Genomic DNA, 21835 nt, shown 5'->3' on the forward strand with positions numbered 1-21835 from the left:
GTTTTGGATGTGCACATGGCCTTAAACGAGGTTGGTGGTTTCTCTGGTGCCATCGGAGGGAAACTCGGGACGGCACTGCCTCCACGATTTTATCCTTGACCGCCGGCAGCTACTTTCTGAAAATCCCGATTAGCAAGCCGGGAGTTGGCTAGTTTAGTAAGCCGGTGCATGTGAACAGGACGGGGAAATTATCTCCTACTCTCCTCCTCCTCCTCCGGCGACCTCCCTAAAAGTGTGCGCTGAAGCTGGGACTGGCAGGGACGGAGAGCAGGAGCCCGGGCGGCTGCTGCCAGAGCGCTACCTGACCCTTCCCGGCGCCTTGCAGACCCCTAGGACTGAAAAGCCGCTTGTGCATTGCCGCGCCGACGGCGAAGACGGTTTCACGGTCGCAAAGGTGATCAGCGGTTTAGAAAAGCCTCGCGGATCGTTTGCGCGCACAGACAGCGCTTAGCAAGGAGACCAGGCTGCGGCAATGCGGGAGGAGAGCGGGATCCCGGCACCGAGCCCGGCACCGAGCCCGGCACCGAGCCCGGCGGCACCGCCTGCCCCCGCCGCCCCGCTCCGCTCCCACGGCGGCCCCGGGGTGCGGGCTCCCGCCGTCGAGGGGCGGCGGCGTTAAGGGGCACCCCCCGTTTTGTTGTCTCCCTCCAGGGGCTACAGCTCGATTTTCACACCTGCGAGGACACGCCCGAGAGGCCGGAGCAGTCCGAGGTTCGCCAGGGTGAACGCAGCCCCCCCGACGGCTAGGTGGCATTCCCTTTCCGTGAAAAAAAAAAAAAAAAGGCGAAAGCACACCAGAAAAAAAAAATGATGGGGGGAGGGAGGGGGGGAGAGGGAATGGGGGAGAGAGAGGATGGGGGAAAGGGCATCAAGGGGGGGGGGAGAAAGGGGGGGAAAAAGGGAGGGGAAGAAAGGGAGGGGAAGAATTGGAAGGGAAGAATGGGAAGGGATGAAAGGAATGGGAAAATGGGGAAGGGGAAAGAGGGGGAGGAAAAAGGAAGAAGGAAGGGGGGAGAAGAAAGGAGGGAGAATGAAGGGGGGAAGAAAAAGGGTGGGGGGGAAAGAGGAGGAAGGAAAGGGGAGGGAGAAAATGGGGGGGAAGAAAGTGAGGGGAAGAAAGAGGGGAGAGTAAGGGGGGCAGGAAGGGGGCAGAAGGAATGGGGGAGAAGGAACAGGGGAGAATAAGAGGGCGAGAAAAGGGAAAGAAGAAAGAGTGGAGAAGGGGAGAACGGGGGGCCGAAAGAGGGAGGAGAGGGCGGGGACGGGGAGCAGGGGGGGGACACGAGGGCGCTGCGCGGGGAGGCGCCGGCGGGGCAGGGCGGGCGGCTCGACGGCTCGACGGCTGCTCGCTGCCGCCCCGCCGGGGCTCGGTGCCCGCTGCCCGGTGCCCGCTGCCCGGTGCCCGGAGCGGCCGCTGAGCGCCGTGTGCCCGCAGGAGCGGCTGCGGGCGCAGCGGGAGGGCCGCCTGCTGCAGTGCGTCCTCGACGGGGCGCGGGGCTGCGGCGGCCGGGGGCTGTGGCCCAGCACGCTGCGGGTGGTGCAGCGCAACTGCCGCGGGTACCGCCCGCCTCAGGTGGGTGCCGGGGGCCCGGGATGGGCTGAACCGAGCCGGGCTGAGCCGAGCCGGGCTGTGCTGAGCCGGGCTGTGCTGTGCTGTGCTGTGCTGTGCTGCAGAGGTGGCGGCGAGGAGCGGCGGCGCCCCGGGAAGCCGTGGCCGGAGGAGGGCTGTGCGACGAGGGCAAGGTGCGGGAGCTGCTGGCCGTGTGGAGGAGCTACATGAACCTGGCGTAGGCAGCGCCACTTAAAAAAAAAAAAAAAAAAAAAAAAAAAAAAAAGTTTAATTTTTTTTAACTTTTTTTTTTTTCTCAAAGTATGTGTATTTTTATTTTTTATTTTAATGTACGTGTGTCCTTTTTTACGTTTTCTTATTTTTATTTTTTCGTTTTCCTCTCCCTCCCGACCTACTATTTATTGCTATGCACCCCCCGCACCGACCCTCCCTTCCCCTCCCTTCCCCTCCCTTCCCCTCCCTTCCCCTCTTTCATCTTTTTTAATTTATTAACGAGAGACACACGCACACACACACAGGCGCACACCGCCCCACCCTCCTCACCACGCCTTTTTTTTTTTTTTTTTTTTTATCAGAATTAAACGCCTTTTTTCCCACCACCCGCCCCGCGGCCCCGGTGTGTGTCTCTGAGTCGAGGGGGGGGGGTGGGTTTAGGGGCGGAACTCATCTCCCGCAGCCGCGGCGCGCCGGGGAGCGCTTTGCGCGTGGCACGGCCCGGCGCCCCGCGTGCCCGGCCGGAAGCTTGGGGACGCTTCCTGGCGGCCAGCGGCGGGCGCGTGCGGCAGATGGCGGCGGGCGGCGGGGGCGGCGGGGGCGGCGGCGGGGGGCTCTTCGCCGGCTTCCGCGCCCTCGGCCGCTACTCGGGACACGTCCCGCACGTCCTGCGCTACCACGGCCGGCACCGCGAGTTCTACGTGGCCACGGCCGTGGGGCGCAGCGTGCACACCTACAACGTGAGTGCGGCGCCGGGGGGGCGGCGGCGGGATCGGGGGGGGGAGGCCGGGCCGGGCCGGGCCGGGCCGCCCGCTGAGGCGTCGCCCCGCCGGGCTCCGCACCTGCAGGGGCCTGCCCGTGGCTCTGCGGGCCCCCTCTCTGCTTTTTGTCACTGTAAAACCTCTTTTTGTGTCGCTATAAAGCCTTTTCTTGCCACTTTTAAAGCATTTTCGGTAAATCAGGCTTTATGGCAGCTTCCCAGTGGTAGCTTCTGTCCGTCATGAGCTGAGGCAAATTAATAACGCCAGGTGGTTGTGGTGGAAATGATGTAAAACCAGAGGTGAGGTGAGCACCAGCCTCCCCAGGCCTTGCAGGTTATCTAAACATGTGCTTAGCTTCACGTGCATTAAGGTAAAAGCTTCCCAGAGTGGTGTCTCTCAGCACACATTGTCGCCTCCCTTCTGATCTGCTGTCTGCGGGTCCCCGTGTAGGTGCTGCTTTAAGATAAAGTAAATATGGTTTTCTTTCACGCGAGGCATGCCAATTCCTAGTTGCAGCTGGGCTGGCTCCTCGGCTGTTGAATTTCTGTTTACTGCAGATTCAGTTTGACATTGCTAAAAATGCCATTTTAATGTCTTTTTTGCAGGTGAAGAAGCTCGGGATCGTTGCTGTCAGTAAGTATGCACAGATCGTTCATTCTTCTTTCCTGAACTATAGCTGCGCCCGGGTCTCAGATCAAAAGGGGAAGATGGGTGCTGAAGGTGTCCCTGGAAGAGTGGATCTCAATTTAGAAACAGGGCACTGTTATGACTGCGATTGAATTCTCCAACCTGGTGAGCCTCCTGTTTTTGTCACCGTGTTCATCCAGAAGCAGCCATAGGCATTAAAGGAACGAGCAGGGGTCAAAGTTCACTTTTTGATCACTTTTTGTTGTCTTTATGACTACTAGAAGGTAGCCATAAGGCTACCACTGTAGGCCTTGGCCACCATAAAGGAGGTAGCCAAGTCCTTCCTTACAGAAGGTAGATGTATAATTGCAGGACCAGAGCTGCTGTAGATGGTGCTAAAAGTCCCCATGGCATTAAAAGATTGTCTGGACTGCTGGGGACAAAGGGTGTGAATCAATGGCTTGACATCCAGTTTGGTGCCAGTAATGTGACAAAGCACCCTTTTTGTCAGTGGCATGTCCCCGTGTTGTTCAGTGCCCTCATCAGCATCCTGAGGTTCAGTCCATGGAGGTGTTGCAAAATACCTGGGCTGGGCCCACAGAAACCCTGCAGTGTTTGTGAAGGGCAAGCAGAGGATTCTGCACCTGGGACAGCACAACAAGCCGGGAACTGACTGCCTGCATGGCACCCTGCTGGAAAGTAGCTCAGGTGGTGCTGCTGCCAGGCTGAACGTGGGCCAGCGATGGAGTCACCATCAGTAAAAACAACCCCTGTTCTGAGCTATGCTAGGAAGGCAGCCAGCAGCACAGGGAAGGCTGCTCTTGCCCTGTGCTTAGCTCTGGTGAGACCACACCTGGACTGCAACACCCAGCTCATGTGTTTTCGTCCTACAGCTCTCCCTTTTCCTTCAGGAGGGATGCTGAGGAACATGACCCAAGAAGGGGCATTGAAGTAAATAAATCTGCTATGTCTGGTGAGGGATAAAATGCAAGGAGACCAAGAACTACCCTATTACCTGAAAGGCAGTTACAAAGACATCAGTTGGATTTGTGGTGGGTAGTATTAGACAGCGTAACAAGGGGCAATAGGCACGGATTGCTTCAAAAGGTCAGACTGGAGGTTAGGAAAAATGTCTCTGACTAAAAGAAAACTGTAGTACAGCATCAATATCGAGAGATTCCCTTCCACAGAAGTTTTCAACCCTCAACTGGTCGTAGTTGCAGTTAACCTGAGTGGTGATAGTCTAGCGTTGGGAAGAGCTGAGCAGGAGGGTGAACTAGATGACTTCCAAAGATCCCATCCAGCCAACAGTTAGATGATTCAGTGACACAAATGCTGTAGACCACAAAGTTCTCACACAGATTTCATAAAGCCAAATATTGTTCAGTAATAGTTGACCCCATAATTTGGAGAACTGCCCGTCACAAAGCTGCGACTAGATTTAGAAGCAGTGAACACTTGCAGCTATAAGCAAATAAGTGTAACTTCTGTTTTTTTTGCATAGCCTGTGAAATCTTTTTCAGTGGGCTGTGCCTTCTAATAGACATAGTCATTTAAGCTTTTTCTGAGACTGTGATATTAAAATACAAATCCAGGTATATTAAAATACAGAATTGTGATTGAGAAAATAAATGATGTGCATCTCTGTGTGCTGGTGTTGGTTTATTGACGTTTTGTGGTTGGTGCTCTGAACTTTTTCAAGAGGGTTTGTCTAAAACAGTCTTGGTCTAAGCAGCCTGGCTCACAGCCTACGTGGAGTACCAGATTTCTGTAACCTGATGACATTCCTAAGTCACTTCACAGGTATTGTGGGAAGTTGTCTAGTGTTGTTCAAACAAATGAAACCTCTTATAGAATGCAACCAACCTTGTTTCTTTTCTTAATACTTCCTGTTAGTTTTGTAGCAGTACAGCTAAGTTCAAGATTCCTTGTGTGTGATAATAATTTATAGTACAAAGCAACATTGGCAGAAGGGATGCTACATGATCACATAATACGCCTGCATCATAGGCAAACTCTGGTGACTGATTTTTAATCTGGAGTTTCTCTTTATATTTGGGAAGTGCTGCAATTTGTGATCCATGTTTCTCTGTTTCAACAGACGAGAATATTTTTCTGTAGAATATTTTTTTCAGGCTTCTAGCAAGTAGAACCACAACAGCTTCCTCTCAGTGGTGTTTGGAGCTTAAGCTTTTTTTTTTTTTTTTCTTTGAGCTTGTAAAGTAGTTGATCACAATCCTCGATACTCTTTCAGAACCAGTCAGTAGGTGGGAAGCGAGATGCATTCTTAAAGCAGTAAATTGTCTGTCTCTTCAGCTGTGATTAGAATAACCAGATTCAGGAGTGGGTCACTGGCTTCAATAAACCAGCAAGTTTGCAGAAGACTTAAACTAATAGGCATTGCTATCTCTGAGCTTTTGGTTTATTATCTGTTTACAGTCCAGTAGGCTGTGGGCTCTGACAATCTGTAGAAGTGTTATTTTGTAAACTTTGAAGAAGCTAACATGTGCCTTTACTTGCAGTGATAATGCAGTAATTAATGAATTGCTGTCTTTTCAAAGAACCACATTGTGATTTATCAGTGTAGCACTTATCTTGTTACCAACCGTGATATGCACCGTGGTACTTGCATTCATCTGAAATTAATGTGTTCTTACAGAAATGCATACAAGAGAATGGTTTTATTGGTATGTCACCATGCTAAACAGACACGTTGTCAGACTTTATCTTTTGTTATGGATATGAAATCTGTTTAACTTTTCTGTTTGATTAACAGGCAATGCTTTGCTTCAAGACATCACTTGTTTGGCAGCGGACCGAATGTTGATATTTGCTTCATACGGTGATGTTTTCCATGCTGTTGCCAGGAACAAAGAGGTTTTTATCAGTTTACTTATTAATTAGTACTACAAAACAGTTGTGTAGTGTTTGTCTTCCAGATAGTTGGTTCTCTACAGGCTTGTACTTCCGTGGCTGTTAATTACCTTCAATTCTAGAAAAGCTGTTTTACTATAGAAGGGACAGCATAAAACAGGAGGGTATAAGAACAGCTTTGGTGATGTCTGACCCATTTTTTATGCGTTAATTGTAATAGTTAAATAAGTACTTAAAAATCAATTTGTTGTTAATTCGTGTATAGATGATTAAACTAAATAAAGTATTACGTTAACGTGCTATGCTACCCAAACGGTTTGTATTGAAAACGTTTCTACTTTGAAATTACAGGTAGTTCATACCTATAAAGGTCACAAGGCAAGAATACACCTTCTGCAGCCTTTTGGTGATCATGTCATCTCTGTGGATGTTGCTAATGTTCTTATTGTTTGGGACATACAGTCAGAAGGTGAGAGACACTTTTTGTTATTGCTACTGTTCTGTGGAATAACACTGTTAAACACTCAGTCATTTGTAAGAAGTATTTTAAGCACACATGTTAGGAAGTTTTTTATTCTTTGAAAAAAAAAAAATCCTTATATAATGGTTTTACCGAAACAGTAACTTGAGGTCATCATTCAGCAATAATTTGTCATGAACTGATTCTGCACCACGTGCAGATACTCTGTAATGTTTTGTGTAGGTGTAAAGAAATCTTGCAGATAAATCACATATTAATGTTCCATTCTTTGGGGTAAAGACTGTGATACAGCAACTCTGTCAGCATCTCCTAAATCCTGTAATTCCTTGATATTTATCAGTCTGTGTAAGAGTAAGTTTTAATTAATAATCTTGTGATTGTGTCAGCAGCATCTTGTGCCAGTGAACAGTGCCTTATGGAATCCTGTTTCAGTGGCCTTGAGTGTTTTTTTTTCTTTAGAAAGTATTCTCAGACTGATGTTGGCCAATGTCATTCCCTGCTTACTAGCTCTCCAAGTGTCTGTAGACAGTCTTTAGTGATTTGAAGTTGCTATAACAAACTAAAGGTATGCTAATCAAATGAGGTGTTTTGCTCAGGCAGGAGCCTGAATCCTTCAGAAAGATACAAATCGCTACAGCTCTGCCAGCATTGTTGTGCTAGGTAGGTTCATAGGGGAGAAAAAACATACCTTCAAGCAGACAGATGTTATAAAGTAAATAAGGTTAGCCTGTCCTGTTACAGATTAGCTAATCCTTTAATGGAAGAAACACCAATTGTAGGATTAGTGCAGAATAAATGTTCTTGTGCCTTTTACATTTGCCAAGGGATAGCAAGCCTGCCGATTTTCAGGGGTAGCCATGCTAACATTGTTTCTTGCCTTTTTTTTTTTTTTTCTTTTTTCTGCAGAGGAGTATCTTCAAGTGGTTTTTGATAAAGCTACTTTTGCAGTTTCTGCAATTTTGCATCCAAGCACCTATTTGAATAAAATTCTCCTTGGGAGTGAGCAAGGGGGCTTGCAGCTGTGGAATATAAGATCCAAGTAAGATTCTTATTATCTTAGGTATACTTCATGCTCTAAGTAGTTTCGTATACGTCAACTAATATTTTTAACTATGGCAGCATTTGAACATGGAATATTTTACTGAGTACTTTGGCATAAGTTATTGCTTGGTCTGCCTCCAGCAATAAAGAATGTTGCTGTTCCCTGCATGCTGATGTTGTTCAAATTACATGTTGTTTACTGTCTCTGCAGAATGTCAGGGATTGTTCGAGAATTCTTTTTACCAAGTTACTTTTTTTTTAGTTTCTTGGAATCACATAGCTTTCCCATGAAAATAATTAAAATCAAAGTAAAAGCATGTTCAGGCCTCCTGCATCAACTCTTCCAAGTGTAATTTTTCTGGTTGGTGCTGGTCCAAGGAACTGCTGGCAGGTGGTGTAGAGGTAATTAGTGTTTGATACTTAGACTTAAGAAAGAGGTGTGTAGGCATGTAGTTGTCTCTGAGTATATCCCAGTAGAGCACTGTCCATAATGACAGTATTTCATGCTTACCATGATAAACTGCTTTCTAACCCATTAAAATTAGAGGGAGGTTCACTGTTGCCATGTATTAATGTACATACTGCAAGTAAGTGTTAGATTGCATAGTTCAGTGTTTTATTCTCGTAAGTACCATATACTTACAGTGAAAGTACAGCTAACTTTTTGCTTCACGTTCAAATGTTTTGGAAACGCAGTATATGCTATATAAATCAGGAAGTAGAAATAACCTAAAAAATACAGAAAAGCAAATGTCTGCACTCGTACTACTTTTGTATCTGTAATGCACATCACAGCATCTAGGATGCAATATATCCTAGATGTTAAACCTCTTTTTTAGATCTCTTAATTTCTTCCTTAACTGTATGAGAATTTATAGACGTGTTACTGCTCTTTTGACAACATGGCTAAGTTAAGTAATTTCTATTTTCTGTTGTTTGTTCCCTAAAACAAAAAAATATTTTGTGGATAGGCGTTGGCACAATTAGATAAAAACTAAATTGTTGAACCGAGGAGAAAAACTGATAATCTCTGTCAAGAGAAGAAAGTTAGGGATGGAAGTAGAAGGCTGCTAGCCATCTTTTAAGAATGATAACCAATATCTCTGGTGATACAATAATTTTTCAATTATGTGTTTATAATTTCACCCTCAAAAAGTACTGCGTGACTAATCTGGCTTGATGTTTTGGCCATCTATGTTCTTGAAAGAAACAAGAAGGATGTACTTGTAGTACGAGGAAGTGTCTTCGTGTAAGGGAGTTACTCTGGATGAAGACTGGCTTCCTATGTTGATGTTAGGAATTCTGAAGAGGCGTATTTAAAGCAGAAACACATAGGGAGCACAGACGTGGAATAGTTTGTCTTCTTTATTGCATTATGTGATTGTGTCACCTTTGAAGTATTAAGGCGTGACGCTATTTTCAAATAAAAATGTACTGTAAGTTTTATTCTGAACCTTATTTATCAGTATTTTTTTCTCTTAAAAGGTGTGTAAGGACATGTCTTTTTTTTTTTTTTGTGTAAATGCATGTAAAACACCCATTTTGATGTGGAAAATCCTGAAAAGTTATAATTGATTTATCTTTTGTTTTCCAGCAAACTCTTGTATTCATTTCCAGGATGGGGCTTAGGGGTCACAACTCTTGCACAAGTTAGTATGTTTTTTTTAATCTTATTTTCTTATACAACTGGTGAAGTATAGCAAACAAAACACTGTCGTTTAAAATTGCAGAAATAAAAATGACTTGTATCCACTCAAGTCAAACTAAAAATCCTCTTGAACATACTAGATGAAGAGAGGTAGACTTGAAGGCTAATTACATAGCCTTCCTCTAGTCCCAGTTCCTCCGTGTTTAACATCTTAGCCATTTTGTGCTCATTATTCTGTAGTCTTTATTCAATTAATTACATAACTAATTAATAGAAAGTAATTGTTTGCAAATTGTAGGTGTATTGTGTGACTTTTGTGACGCTGGCAGTTTCTTGCTGTTTAATTTTTATTTTTTTTACCTCAGAGGTTAATAAAATGTGGGTTTTGCTGAGTCAATAGAAGATTTTGTAGTTTGTTTGTTTGTTTGTTTGTTTTCTAGATATAAAAAATAATTAAAACTTAGTGGTAGTGGTTAAAGTAAACCACATAAAGTAACAGCTTTGAAAATGATCTTTCGTCATCTGAGTGAAACTTTTAAATACATGCATGTGACAGGGTGCATAATGGTCTACCAGAAATACAGAAAACTTAGTGTTTTTCCAAGGAGTTCTAACTTATGGAAATTGAATTGTTCTATCCTGTGAAGAGGTGGTGCAAAATCTTGCAGCTCTTTTTAGTTTTAGATTTACCATATGCTCAATTTCAGTTATGGAAGTGTAGATAGAGGATATCATGAAATGCCTTTGTTTCTGCACTGTTTGTTCTTAGATGCAGTGTTTTGTATGTACTGGTATTAATAAGGTAGCGGCCAGCTTTTTTCACTTCCAGTTGTCTTTCAATATTTCCTACAGGCCCCAGCTGTGGATGTCGTTGCAGTTGGTCTTGTATCTGGTCATATCATTGTACATAATATTAAGTTTGATGAAACTCTTATGAAATTTCAACAAGACTGGGGCCCCATCACAGCAATATCTTTTCGTACAGGTATGTCTTTTGAAAATACATATAAAATAACTAAAACTAAATGGCAGTTGGGAAAATGTTTTAAAAAAGCATTTGTGAACTGAAATTTGGGATGAGAGTTTCAGTTTGCAAAGGCTGTGGGTAATCTAGAAAAGCTATCAAAGAGTAAGGGAGATTAGGCTTATTTCATAGCACTTTCCCATGTACTAACTCAGTGCACAGGAGGTGTGCACAGGAGGTATGCACAGGCATACAATACTTTTCTTTAAAGAAAAATAAACCTGTTATTTATGTGCCAAGAGCTAATGCCTCTCATTATTATTATTTTTAATTATTTTAATTATTATTAATTATTTGCATAATTATCGGAGTTACTGCAGAGTAATCAGTACCCTAAGTTCGTATCCAAATTTATTGTCAAATGTATTGTCTAGTGTCCTCCTGAGGAAGACAAGTTAGAATGTTAACACTTGGGCAACAACGGAAGGGCTGTTTCAGGGGAAAACTATGTTAACTTTTTTGTGTGTGTGTCCGGTGAACACATACTAAATATTCAAGCTAGTTACTGTAGCACTGATCTTGCTTACAGGGCTGTAATACTGAATCTAGTCTGTCATATGAATAGAGAAACATGCAAACCTTAATAGTTAGTAGAGTTGAATAATTTAACTTGCCTGCTTGAACATGCAGCTTCACACTCTCTCCAGTCTCTCTCTAATCTGTCTCTCTTCCTGTCTTTATGGTTAGGAAATGTAATGTAAATATAACCTGGTTCTTTTGAATTCATATACTTATTGCAGTCTTTGTGTTCTTCATTTAAATGAAATGTTCTTCATTTAAATTTTATTTTATTATTTTATTAGACCTGAAAGATTAGTTTCCAGTTATGCAGGATACAGCAGATTTTAATCTTGACACGGTGAGGGTTAAACATACTTACTAGAGTATTTGCCATATGTTTTTAGAAGTTAGTGTGATGTGTTTGTTTCTTTAATAATAGACAGGACACATGAAGTAGAACAAAAATTAGAAATTCCTTGAAATAGGAATTTTAATTATTACTTAGAGGGATTAAATAAAGATGTCATAAATTTACAGAATTTATTTTTGCAAGTTGTTGAGCAAAAAAAAAACAGGATTTATAAATATAAAATATGCACACACTGTCAACTTCTAGAGTAATAATAGAGTGGCTTTCACATCCTGAAGTGTGAAGGCTTGCAAGTTCGGGGAAGAACCTGAGATAGAAAGTAATGTCTTAAAAAATGTTTCAGGGCAAGGTCTTGTGGGCTTTCCAGCCTTGGTTGCTGAACTTAGATATATTTGGTCGTATAATCATCAAATTATAAGTCACCTTTGTGTAGTTTCAAGTTTGAAATATTAGGATATTTCAGATAGAACACCATATCTTGATAATGATTTTTTGTCCTTTGGTTTTGATCTTTTTTTTTTTTTGGCATCAGTTTTAAGATGTACAAAGTTTGTAAGGAACTGATGAACTGAAAGTCAAGAAGCAAATCTCTTAAATTTTGTTTGAGCAGATGGACACCCAGTAATGGCAGCTGGTAGCCCTGTTGGACACATTGCTTTGTGGGATTTAGAAGAGAAAAAACTTATTAGTCAAATGCGAAATGCCCATTCCACAGCAATAGCTGGTATGTCGTTTGTCCCTGGAGAGCCACTTCTTATTACTAATGGTGCTGATAATGCTATAAGGGTAAGTTATAATAGCTGCTGCTCTTTGCTGTAGTGTTTTTGTTTTTTTCTCCTACAATTCTTTGAAGTGTAAATGTGTACTCTAGTTTAAAGTAGCAGTTTACAAATGAAACAAATACAATGAAACTAAAATTACTGAAATTGCTGGCTCTCAGCCAGTTTGTTAGTGGAGCAACTTACGGTTTTGCTGCCATGATGTAGCTTCCATTATTGCTTCATGGTAACCTTGAGGAGTAAAGCTTTGGATCCATGCATCCCAAACCAGTTACTAACTTAAGTCATGATCTATTTCAGTTTTTGTGTAATATTCTGTGTTGTGAACTGTTGCAGTTGATAAATGTCCCTGGTGTTTTGCATTCTTTGATCTGGTGGAGGGGCATAATGAACAGTGGAGAGCAATTTGCTGCTGCGTTGTAAACCTCCGGAGTTTTAGTGTCGAATGTGAAAGCCAGTATGTGAAGTTTGCTCTACCAGCTTCCACTTTACCCTGTTCCCCTGCCAAGAATTTTAGTTGTTGGCACAGCAATGTTCAACACCTTCATTTTTCTGCTTTTCTTGGGGAGGCAGGTATGGATTTTTGATGGACCTGGTGGCACAGGTCGTGTGTTGAGAAGTCGAATGGGACACAGTGCACCACCAACAAAAATCAGATACCATGGACAAAATGGAGAGCAAATTCTCAGTGCAGGTATGAATTCTCATTCTTATTCTTCAGTATGACTTCCTGTTGTTATAAGGAAAACATCCCAAGCTTACATCAGTAAAATAAAAAACTAACAGATACTATGGATAAAACATAGTTACGAAACATGAAACTCTTAACAGAGAACAAAAATAGGAAACAATGCATTTTATAATTTACAGGAGCCAATCCACTTTTCCCAAGTTTGAGCAAGCACTGTGGATCATGACTTCTTTGTAATTTGTTACAGTTTAGTTGTATCTAGATTATATCTTCCCAAGGTCACTCGGTACCAAGATGTTAATGTAAAAAGTTCGTGACTACCCTTCCTTAGAAACTAACATATTTAGAATCAATTAATAGTCCTTAATTTCCTTAATGGCCTAGTTCAGAATGTTTTGTGGCCCAGAGCACTTGAAAAATGGAATAAGAGACACTTCAGTTAATCTTCAATCACTCTGAAATAATTTAATTGTCTATATGATCAACACTTGAAAACATTACATTTTGATGAATGTTGCGTTAATATGGCCCAGCAATACACTGGTATACCAGCTTTGGCCCCCGCTGTATACATGACATTAACATCCTGGAAAAGTCCAACAAGATGATTCAGGGACAGGAGCACCTCTTCTGTGAGGACAGGCTGGCACAACTGGAACTGTTTAGCCAAGAAAGGAGAAGGGGACGCAAATCGGCGCAAAGGAGCTTCCATCCGAACATGAGGAAGCACTTCTTTACTGTGTGGGTGACCGAGCACTGGAGCAGGTTGCCCAGAAATGCTGTGGGGTCTCCCTTGGAGATCTTTAAAAGACATCTGTATGTGGTCTTAGGCAGCCTGATCTAGGTGTCCCTGCTTGAGCAGGGTGGGTGGAGAAGGTGGCTTCTGGAGGTTCCTTCCAACCTCAACCATTCTGTGCTAAAATTTCTTGCTGGTTGTCCAACTACGTAACTTGGACTTGAGTAGCTAGTTACCTGACTGTAGCTCAGCTCAGTCCGGATTAGCCACTGTAACAATTGCATTGCTTAACAAATCCTCATGTTTGTTATTTCATTTCAGTTTTGTTAACTGTACTGAAAAATATGGAATGAACACAGAGGCAAGGTCTGAGGTCTCAAGCTTTGAGATCTGATTTTTCTGCAGTGTAAAGGGATTGACTCTCTTCATTCCTTTCTGAAACAGTGATAAAACTTCATGCAACAAAAATGAGATTGCAGTGCCTTTCAAGTGCTACTGTTTTCTCTAGACAGGCTTCCCTACAAATACACAATAAAAATTCACTAACGTCCATGGCTTCATCCTGCTTGATGTTGTTCCCAGTTCACAGTACATTTGTCCTGGCTCCCATGCAAAAGAATCTTTTTTCTTTGCAGTGTATTGCTTCTGAATTTGTCTGCCTTGTAGAGGCTTTCTGTTACTCCTTCTACAATACACAAGTCAAGGTGCTTGTGTTCAGTGTCTTTCAGATTGTTTAAGTTCACTTTGAATAATTTTCTGTTTCCATACTTGTTTTCCTAATAACCATGTTCTGTGATTCCTCTGACCTTTAAATACAGTGCCTTTGATTTTATGTGTGTTGTACAGTTATGTTTTCTGTAAATTCTTAATTCTGCCTTGTCCGTGTCATCCCCACAAAGTTTTTGGATCTGAATGTTTCAAAATTGAGTCTTCTGTCCCTCTTCTAAATTAAATCCCTCTAAACACTGTGAACAATGGATACTAGATGGAGTAGGAAAGCCCCATTAGTGTCCTGGTCTGCAGGAGGGATGGAGAACTCAGCCTGTACCATTTGAGTTTGGTTAACTTAGGTGTAGTTTTTAGCCAGCCATGGCATGTGTTGGGTAGAGAGAGAATAAGAAAATAATATTGTAATTGGTGAGAGTAGTGTGTAGTTATGGGAAAGTTAAGGAGGTACTGTGAAGTTACTTGAAGAACATAGTGTATATATGGTAGTAATGACAGAAAGCTGGAAACAGCTAGATACTGTGGTGGAGAAAGTAGGGGACACGGTAATTGAACGTGGAGAAGATAATTTAAAAAAAAAAAACTGTCATTTTCTGTGCATATATAGTAGTAGGAATTGGAATATAGGCCATAGAAAAACTGTGTTCCATTAGTTCAGTAGTTATAATTTACCTGTATTTTTTCTTAGATCAGAATTTTTATTAAATTATTATGGTGTTCTGAGATTTCTGAGAGTTTATCTTCTGCTTTTCTTGTTCAGATAGCTTATGAGTAAATAGAAAGTTGGTTCGTTTTCACCCTTGAGTGATTTCTGCTAATGTTTTGTCAGGTCAAGATGGAACGTTGCAGTCTTTTTCAACAGTGCACGAAAGATTCAATAAAAGTTTAGGACGTGGTAAGTATTTCAGTGAAAGTACCAATATTGATGAAAAAACTGCAAATGTATTTATGTAAACACATGTGACAGCATTAGGTAGGTCTTGTTTCCACTTTAACTGTTATATAAAAATTATTCACCACATCTGCTCTTCAAACTCAGTCCTCCTGATGTATAAATTAAACTCTCAGAAGTGTTTGGCTGGTTGAATACTTGGAAGACTAATTTATGTGGCCTACAAGGAGTATTATTTCACTGTGGGAAACATTGGGCATGATTTTTGTATTAAAAATATATAACTTAAGTGACATTTATCGTGTGTCATTTTAACTCCTTTTCCCCGCATTCATTTTCTTTTTCTGTTTAATACGCTAAATTAATACAGTTCTTTCAGATTTCTTGGCTTCAGTTTCTCTGATATATTGTAAAGTGTCATTTAAAAAAAAATCTACACACTGCCATGCTTAAGGGATATTTTCATTGTTCCTGTAGAGTGAGGCTCAGAGAGACTGAGACAATTCTTATTTTTAAATTTCTGTATATAGTTGTATACATATTTAAATAGACAGACATAGATTAATTGGATGGTTATGTCCTTCGGGCATAAATTTAAAATTCCTGAGTCTTTGGATATTGAAATTGCTGAGTGTTGTATATTGCTTTATATAGTCATGTCTGTATGACCACACCTTTTTTTGTGATGATGGATCTCTGCCTGAGGAAGTCAACACAATATCCCGGAACAAATGAGTTGAGTAGTATATCTGTGAATATATTAGGGTAACAATTAGCTCAGCATCACATGGATTTTGACAGGAACTCTGCTAATCTTCTTAGCTTTTCAGACTCTACTGCTATATAAATATAAGTCAAAATTTTCAAAGTTTTATAGGAACTTTACATGTAGTAAATAATCTATTTTAAACCAATAAGATCAGATCATGAGGTTGAGACACTTACTTGCTTTTTTATTTTAAGGTTCAATTAACAAAAAGAAATCAAAAAAGAAGGGTCTTCAGCATGATACAATGGCACTTCCACCGATTACAGCCTTTGCTTCAGGTAAGTAGTACTTGTGTGATATGTGATAGAACTTGTCACATCTTCATCATACCTTTTAACCCTTTTAAAGACACAAGTGTATTGAAAGATGGTGCTGTTTTGAGAAGAAATTGCTGAGATTATGGCCCTTCATGAGCAATAGAATAACAGTTTAAAATGACATTTTACCTGCTCAATTCCATTCTTAATTCAAAAAAGAGCATTTCATTTCAAACATCTTCAGGTTCAAACAGCTGTTGGCTTGAAAATCTCCAATAGGGGAGCTAGTATCTTCTGGCATTTGTGGTACTTGAGGCTGGAGAACCAGCAGGAAGATCTCTGTCAGCTAAGGAATGCTCAGTTGTAGCAGCTGATTTTTTGGTCTGCCAGTTTCTCTGTTAGTTTTCAAAGTAAAATTTCAGTTATTTAGTTCATTTGTGATTCAGTGAACCTAACTTTTTGAAGCAGAATTGCAGTTATCTTTGCTTTATCAAAATTGACTTCTTCAAATGAAGCTCCTCCTCTTTAGATTTCAGGTTTTTATCGTAAATGCAGCTATTCTTTTGTGTTTCAACCATGGTTCAGTGTTTTGTGTTTTGAGTGGTTTGAATTTACAATTTTGTGTAGCCCTCTTACTAAATATAGTTGTTATATTTTGCACAATTCAATCGTACGTACTTGTTGCAGAAGGATGTATATGTGTGTGTGCATTTTTTTAATGTATGTTAGATGTTCTGCTTGAAAAATTTAAGATATTAGAGTACCTTAGGTATGTTTGGGGGTACAAGAAAACATTGATTAAAGTACATTTTGCTTAGTATTGCTTCTTTGTTGCTATATTGTCTTCCATAGCTAGGGTGAATTGGCTTATTCCTGGTTACTTTATTCTTTAAAGTTATAGAATTACTCAATTGCAAGATCTAAAAAGTTTTTTTTTCACATATTAACTCCAGAAAAAAATGCAAATTTACTTGTTATTTAGAAGTCCATATGATTGATCATATTATCAGAACTTTGTTACCATAACAAGTAAGTTTTTGAAGAAAGGTTTTTCCACAAACATAGAAAAAACTTTCACTATGTGATGCAGATGTAGCTTTTAAACCCTGCTCTAAGTGGATAAACAAGTGGCTTTTAACTGCTTCAGCAGATTAAGAAAAGATTAGGATACTCATCTGGAAATAGGTACAGCTTGAACAATTTAACCAAACCATTTATGTTTAAATATGCTTTTCAAACCACATAGGCTCAAATATTTAAAGCTGTGAAATGTGACAAACCAGAAAAATGTGTGTGGTTTTGTTAGCATTTTAGTTTTAATAGCACATGCACAACAGTTTGCCAGGCATTTTTTTCCTAAATGATAGCCCTTTATCTGTCCAGTAAGAATACTAAATGTAAACCATTTTGCCTAAAGGTATTTTAAAATACTATTTCTTACTATATCAGAAAAAGCTTATTTGATTGAATGCTTTTTTTCTGAAACGAACGTGTGTGTTGCATTGCAGAAGTGGCACATCAAAGTGACTGGGATGGTATTGTTGCCTGTCATCAAGGGTATATAACCTGTACAACCTGGAACTATCAGAAAACTTCTATGGGAATTCATAAACTGAGGCCAGAAGAATTTAGCAAAAACAAGCCTGTTGATATATATGCAACAGTAAGTTTATTTATAATAATATCATGATTATGGTATATGCTGTCTTGATTTTGTACAGAAGCAATATTTATAATGAAAAAACATTATCTAGCGGTGTTTTAGTTGCTTTGCAGAGTTCTTTCCGATCGCTTAGTGTGTCCTGCTAACTGTTTAGTAATGTTATTAAGAGAAATGCTGTGTATGTATTTTTTTCTTTAAGCCTACCATTTAGCTGAAGATTCAATTTTTCAAACTCAGATGGTTAAATGGTTTACATTTACCAAGGTTTTCTCATAATGACTTAAATTTGACTGTATGCCTTTTTATATACTTGTGCTGTGAATACAAATTGCTGAAGACGCTTTTTTTTTTCCTGACAATATAGAAAAATGTATTTTCAAATTGCAGACAGGATAGTCTCTTCAAAATGCTTTGCAACTTGAGCTGGCCACCATGAGAGCCAAGCAGTCAATAAAAGAAATAAATGTTTACTGAGGGTTTACCAGTTTTCAGTACAAGTAGTTTCTGTGGCACGTGTAGCTCATGTGCTATGTGTTCATAGTACTAATTTATCTCAGGGTAAATTTTGTATTTATAACATTATGCTTAGCAGTTAAGTGGTAGATGAGTTCAGCTGTAAATACCTGCTTTCTCCTAACGGATTCTTTGTCTTTCTAAAGATGTTAGACCATTTTCTCTCACTACTTAAGCTCTGTGTGAATTTAGCCCGTTCTGGGGTGCCATCAGCAGTACTGGTATTCAAGCAGAGTGGCAGTAGGTATGCTTGGTCCATATGTTAGGTACTGAAATCATGGATGCCTTGATTATTTAAATTACTCGTTTAGATTACGACTTTGATGTTGCTAGGTATATTTCTAAATGAAAATGTCACCAAGGCAGTATTTCATTATCCTTAATAAGCATCCACTGTCTTATTTACTTGCAGATGTGCTTATTTTAATATTTCTTCTATACTTTTTAGAGGTGTAATCTTTTTTAGAGGTTCATTCCATGGAGCTCTCGTTGAAGTTTAATAAAAACAGACAGTATTTTGCATTCTTATTATACATTATTTATCTTCTAACAATTTTTCTAATGAGAGATACATTTTAAGAATTGTTTTCATAATTGTTTTTTTTCCCCTCAAAGGCTGTTGACATTACCAGCTGTGGGAACTTCGCTGTAATTGGGATGTCAACAGGACGGGTAGATGTATATAACATGCAATCCGGTCTTCACAGAGGGTGCTATGGCAAAGAAAGAGGTAGGAATTTCTAAAGTATTGATTTGAACAGCAGAACAGCAACAATTTAGTATTCTGTCATCTGAGGAATCTAACATACTTTCCAATTTGAATTTGGGAATGAGTCCTTTCCATTTCCGTAACTACTGTGTACTGTCCTAGCTTGTACTGTTATCAGCAGTAATTTGAGACCTACTCTGAAGGACATCCCACCTACTTTTAATAGCTGTGACATTAGCATCTGTTTCATTTTAATCAGCAGAACTTTGGCAGTTACCAATATGTTTAGCACTAAAATGAGACCCTCAGGTCTCATTTGGTACTTGACTTCTTGTTATACTGTTCTTCCTCAGAGGTAGTTTCACATGTTTCGTGTGCCCTGCTTAAAAATGAAAGAATACTTTGTATACACAGGAAATGGAAATTTGTAAGAAATTCCAGATCTTTGCAAATACTTTTATCTAATTACCCAGCTGCAAACTTCAGACTTTATGTGAATAATGGTGTTCATCTCCTTCCAGTGGTTGTGCACATATATATTGCATGTCATGTGTATTTGCTGCTGCTTTGTAAATCCGCAATTTATAGTAGGGCCCTTATAGTCTGATGGTTTTAGTTGTAGAAATAAAGAGTCCTGATGAATTTTCAAACCTTGACAGGATGCTAAAAGCCATCTAACTTGGGAAATCTGAAGCAGTTTCTTACAATATCATTATTCCTTGGTAGTGAGATCAGTTCTATAAGCTTGGTTACTGGCCAGTAACCAGAGGCATAGAATAAGAAATGAAATTTATCCAAAAACAGATAAGCTCCTCTTTATAATTCAGTGTAAAGTTGTCTGGGGGGCGTGGTGGAACAGACTTTTGGCCAGATCTGAAGCTGTAAATTCTGTGTGAAGTGGTCAAGTTCCTTGGAAAAAATCCTTCAATGATACAAATCCTTAAATGATACAAAAAAAAAAGTCCGTTAAGTTTAATGTTCAAAAAAGTCTCCCAAACTGAAAACCTAATCTTCAGCTTCAACTATGCACAACTTTTGTGTTATTTGAATTTGTTATGTATTCCTAGATGCTTACTTGAATACAAGTTAGTTTTGTGTGTTTGGTTTCTGTACTGATAAAATAAACAAAGACTTTACAATTCAACTGGTCTTGTCAGGTCACTTTGGAATTGTTTGTCGCATGCTTATGGCTTATTTTATGTAGTTAAGCAGAGACAAACAGAACAGTACTAAGCAGTATGCTGATTTCTAAACTGTGTTTCAAGTCTGAAATAAAACTTTCTTTTTCCCTTTGATTTGCAGCACATGAGGGTTCCATAAGGGGGTTAGCAGTGGATGGATTAAACCAGCTGACAATCACAGCTGGTAGTGAAGGGTTAATTAAATTTTGGAAGTTCAAAACTAAAGATCTAGTTCACTCCACTGATCTTTCATCTTCTCCAAGTGGAATTCTGCTTCACAGAGACAGGTAAGAAACTAAAGGTATTTCATACGCATATTGTTTTGCTGCGCATATAAAAGTGTAGGATCACAAATTTTGTAATGAAATTTAAGTTTTTGATGCTTGAAGTGCAACAGACTGCTAGTTGTACGAGATGTAGTGCTAGTCTGAAGGAGTGTGTAAACTGATTTCCCTGAGATTATTTTAGGGTAATGATATTTTTGGAGCAAGGTTATTGATGTTTTCCTTTTTTTAATCTCTGAGTATTCATGGTCATATATGCTATTTATTTTTGGCAGTGGTATTCTGGGAATTGCCTTTGATGACTTCAGTATTAGTGTTTTCGATATAGAAACCAGGAAGATTGTCAGGAAGTTCTCAGGACACCATGGACGGATTAATGACATGGTAATTGTTAACTCACTCACTGTAATAGGTGATGTATGCATGTGCTAAATTAATTTTAAAGAGGATGGAATTCTCTACATATATGCAGTCACTGATTATTTTATTCAGTGATGAACAATGAAATAGCTTGACCACATTCGTTTTCAATTTAATATATATCATGTTCAAACAGCAGTATATTTTTAATGTAGTTTGGGGTTTTACTATAGTCATCCAAGAAGCTACTTTTGAGTTTAACAAAATAAAGCATTAGAAATAATGGAAGTCAAGTTGAGCATAACATTGTGCTACAGTCCTAAACTGCACATGTACAAAAAATACACCAGGTAAATACATAGCATGAACAGATCTGAGATTATACCACACACTGATATTTACTTATTTACATCTTGTGTAATTGTGCTTTGCATTGTTCATGAAAATAATTCATTTTTAGCTTCTGATTTAGTTTTTAGTGCTAGGAAGTATTTGATTTCTTCAGTTTTATGTTAAGTGTTTTCTGCTGTTAATGTAAAAATGAGGACCAGAATGCTTTCACTTGAAGTCATATGTAACCTCTGTCAGTATATTTAGACTTGTTCTGAAATAGTTTCTGTTTTTCTCCTTTTCCCTCTTTAATAAGGTGTTGTCAGTTTTGTTACTATGGCCAGGCTATTTCATCATGATCTTAGGGAGCAATCTAATTTTCAACTGTGTAAAAGAGAACTTCCTGACTTGTCAGTTGTCATACTTAAACTTAGTATTTTATTTTAGACTTTCAGTCCTGATGGTCGCTGGCTAATAACTTCATCAATGGACTGTACCATTAAGACTTGGGACCTTCCATCTGGATGGTGAGTCAATTGAAAAAGCTATAGCAAAACTTCTTATAGTCTGTCTCTTAAATGGTAAAAAGTCATTCTTGCTTGATTATGTCACCGAACTGTACTATATGATACTCAAAGTTATACATGGGGAAAGAGCACAGTATCCAGTATATTAATTGTGTGCGATGCTAGCAGTCATAGAATTGTAGAACAGCTCAGCTTGGAAATGGCCTTTTAAGATCCTACCTTTCATGGAAAAGGTAGCCTAGACGGGATAATTTAGCACCCTGACCGGTTTCATCTTGAAAATCTACAACAATGACCTCCTGGGGCGG

At 40.0% G+C, this 21835-nt stretch overlaps 1 protein-coding gene across 2 annotated transcripts in view; it reads left to right on the plus strand.

Moving 5' to 3' along the window:
- The first annotated feature begins 2311 nt into the window (after positions 1-2311).
- The window catches only part of WDR36 (WD repeat domain 36), a 32176-nt gene continuing 12652 nt past the window's right edge, over positions 2312-21835 (plus strand). For both annotated transcript variants that reach the window (XM_068666732.1, XM_068666733.1), the window contains exons 1-16: positions 2312-2523; positions 3150-3177; positions 5948-6048; positions 6397-6514; positions 7433-7565; positions 9162-9216; positions 10068-10200; positions 11721-11896; positions 12463-12583; positions 14872-14937; positions 15898-15981; positions 17469-17623; positions 18752-18866; positions 20148-20313; positions 20586-20694; positions 21448-21527. In XM_068666732.1, coding sequence (XP_068522833.1) covers positions 2356-2523; positions 3150-3177; positions 5948-6048; positions 6397-6514; positions 7433-7565; positions 9162-9216; positions 10068-10200; positions 11721-11896; positions 12463-12583; positions 14872-14937; positions 15898-15981; positions 17469-17623; positions 18752-18866; positions 20148-20313; positions 20586-20694; positions 21448-21527 — 1808 coding nt within the window. In that variant the 5' untranslated portion in view covers positions 2312-2355. The remainder of the gene's footprint in view (positions 2524-3149; positions 3178-5947; positions 6049-6396; positions 6515-7432; positions 7566-9161; positions 9217-10067; positions 10201-11720; positions 11897-12462; positions 12584-14871; positions 14938-15897; positions 15982-17468; positions 17624-18751; positions 18867-20147; positions 20314-20585; positions 20695-21447; positions 21528-21835) is intronic.

Source organism: Anas acuta, chromosome Z, assembly GCF_963932015.1.
Source record: "Anas acuta chromosome Z, bAnaAcu1.1, whole genome shotgun sequence".
In the NCBI taxonomy this organism is placed as follows: Eukaryota; Metazoa; Chordata; class Aves; order Anseriformes; family Anatidae; genus Anas; species Anas acuta.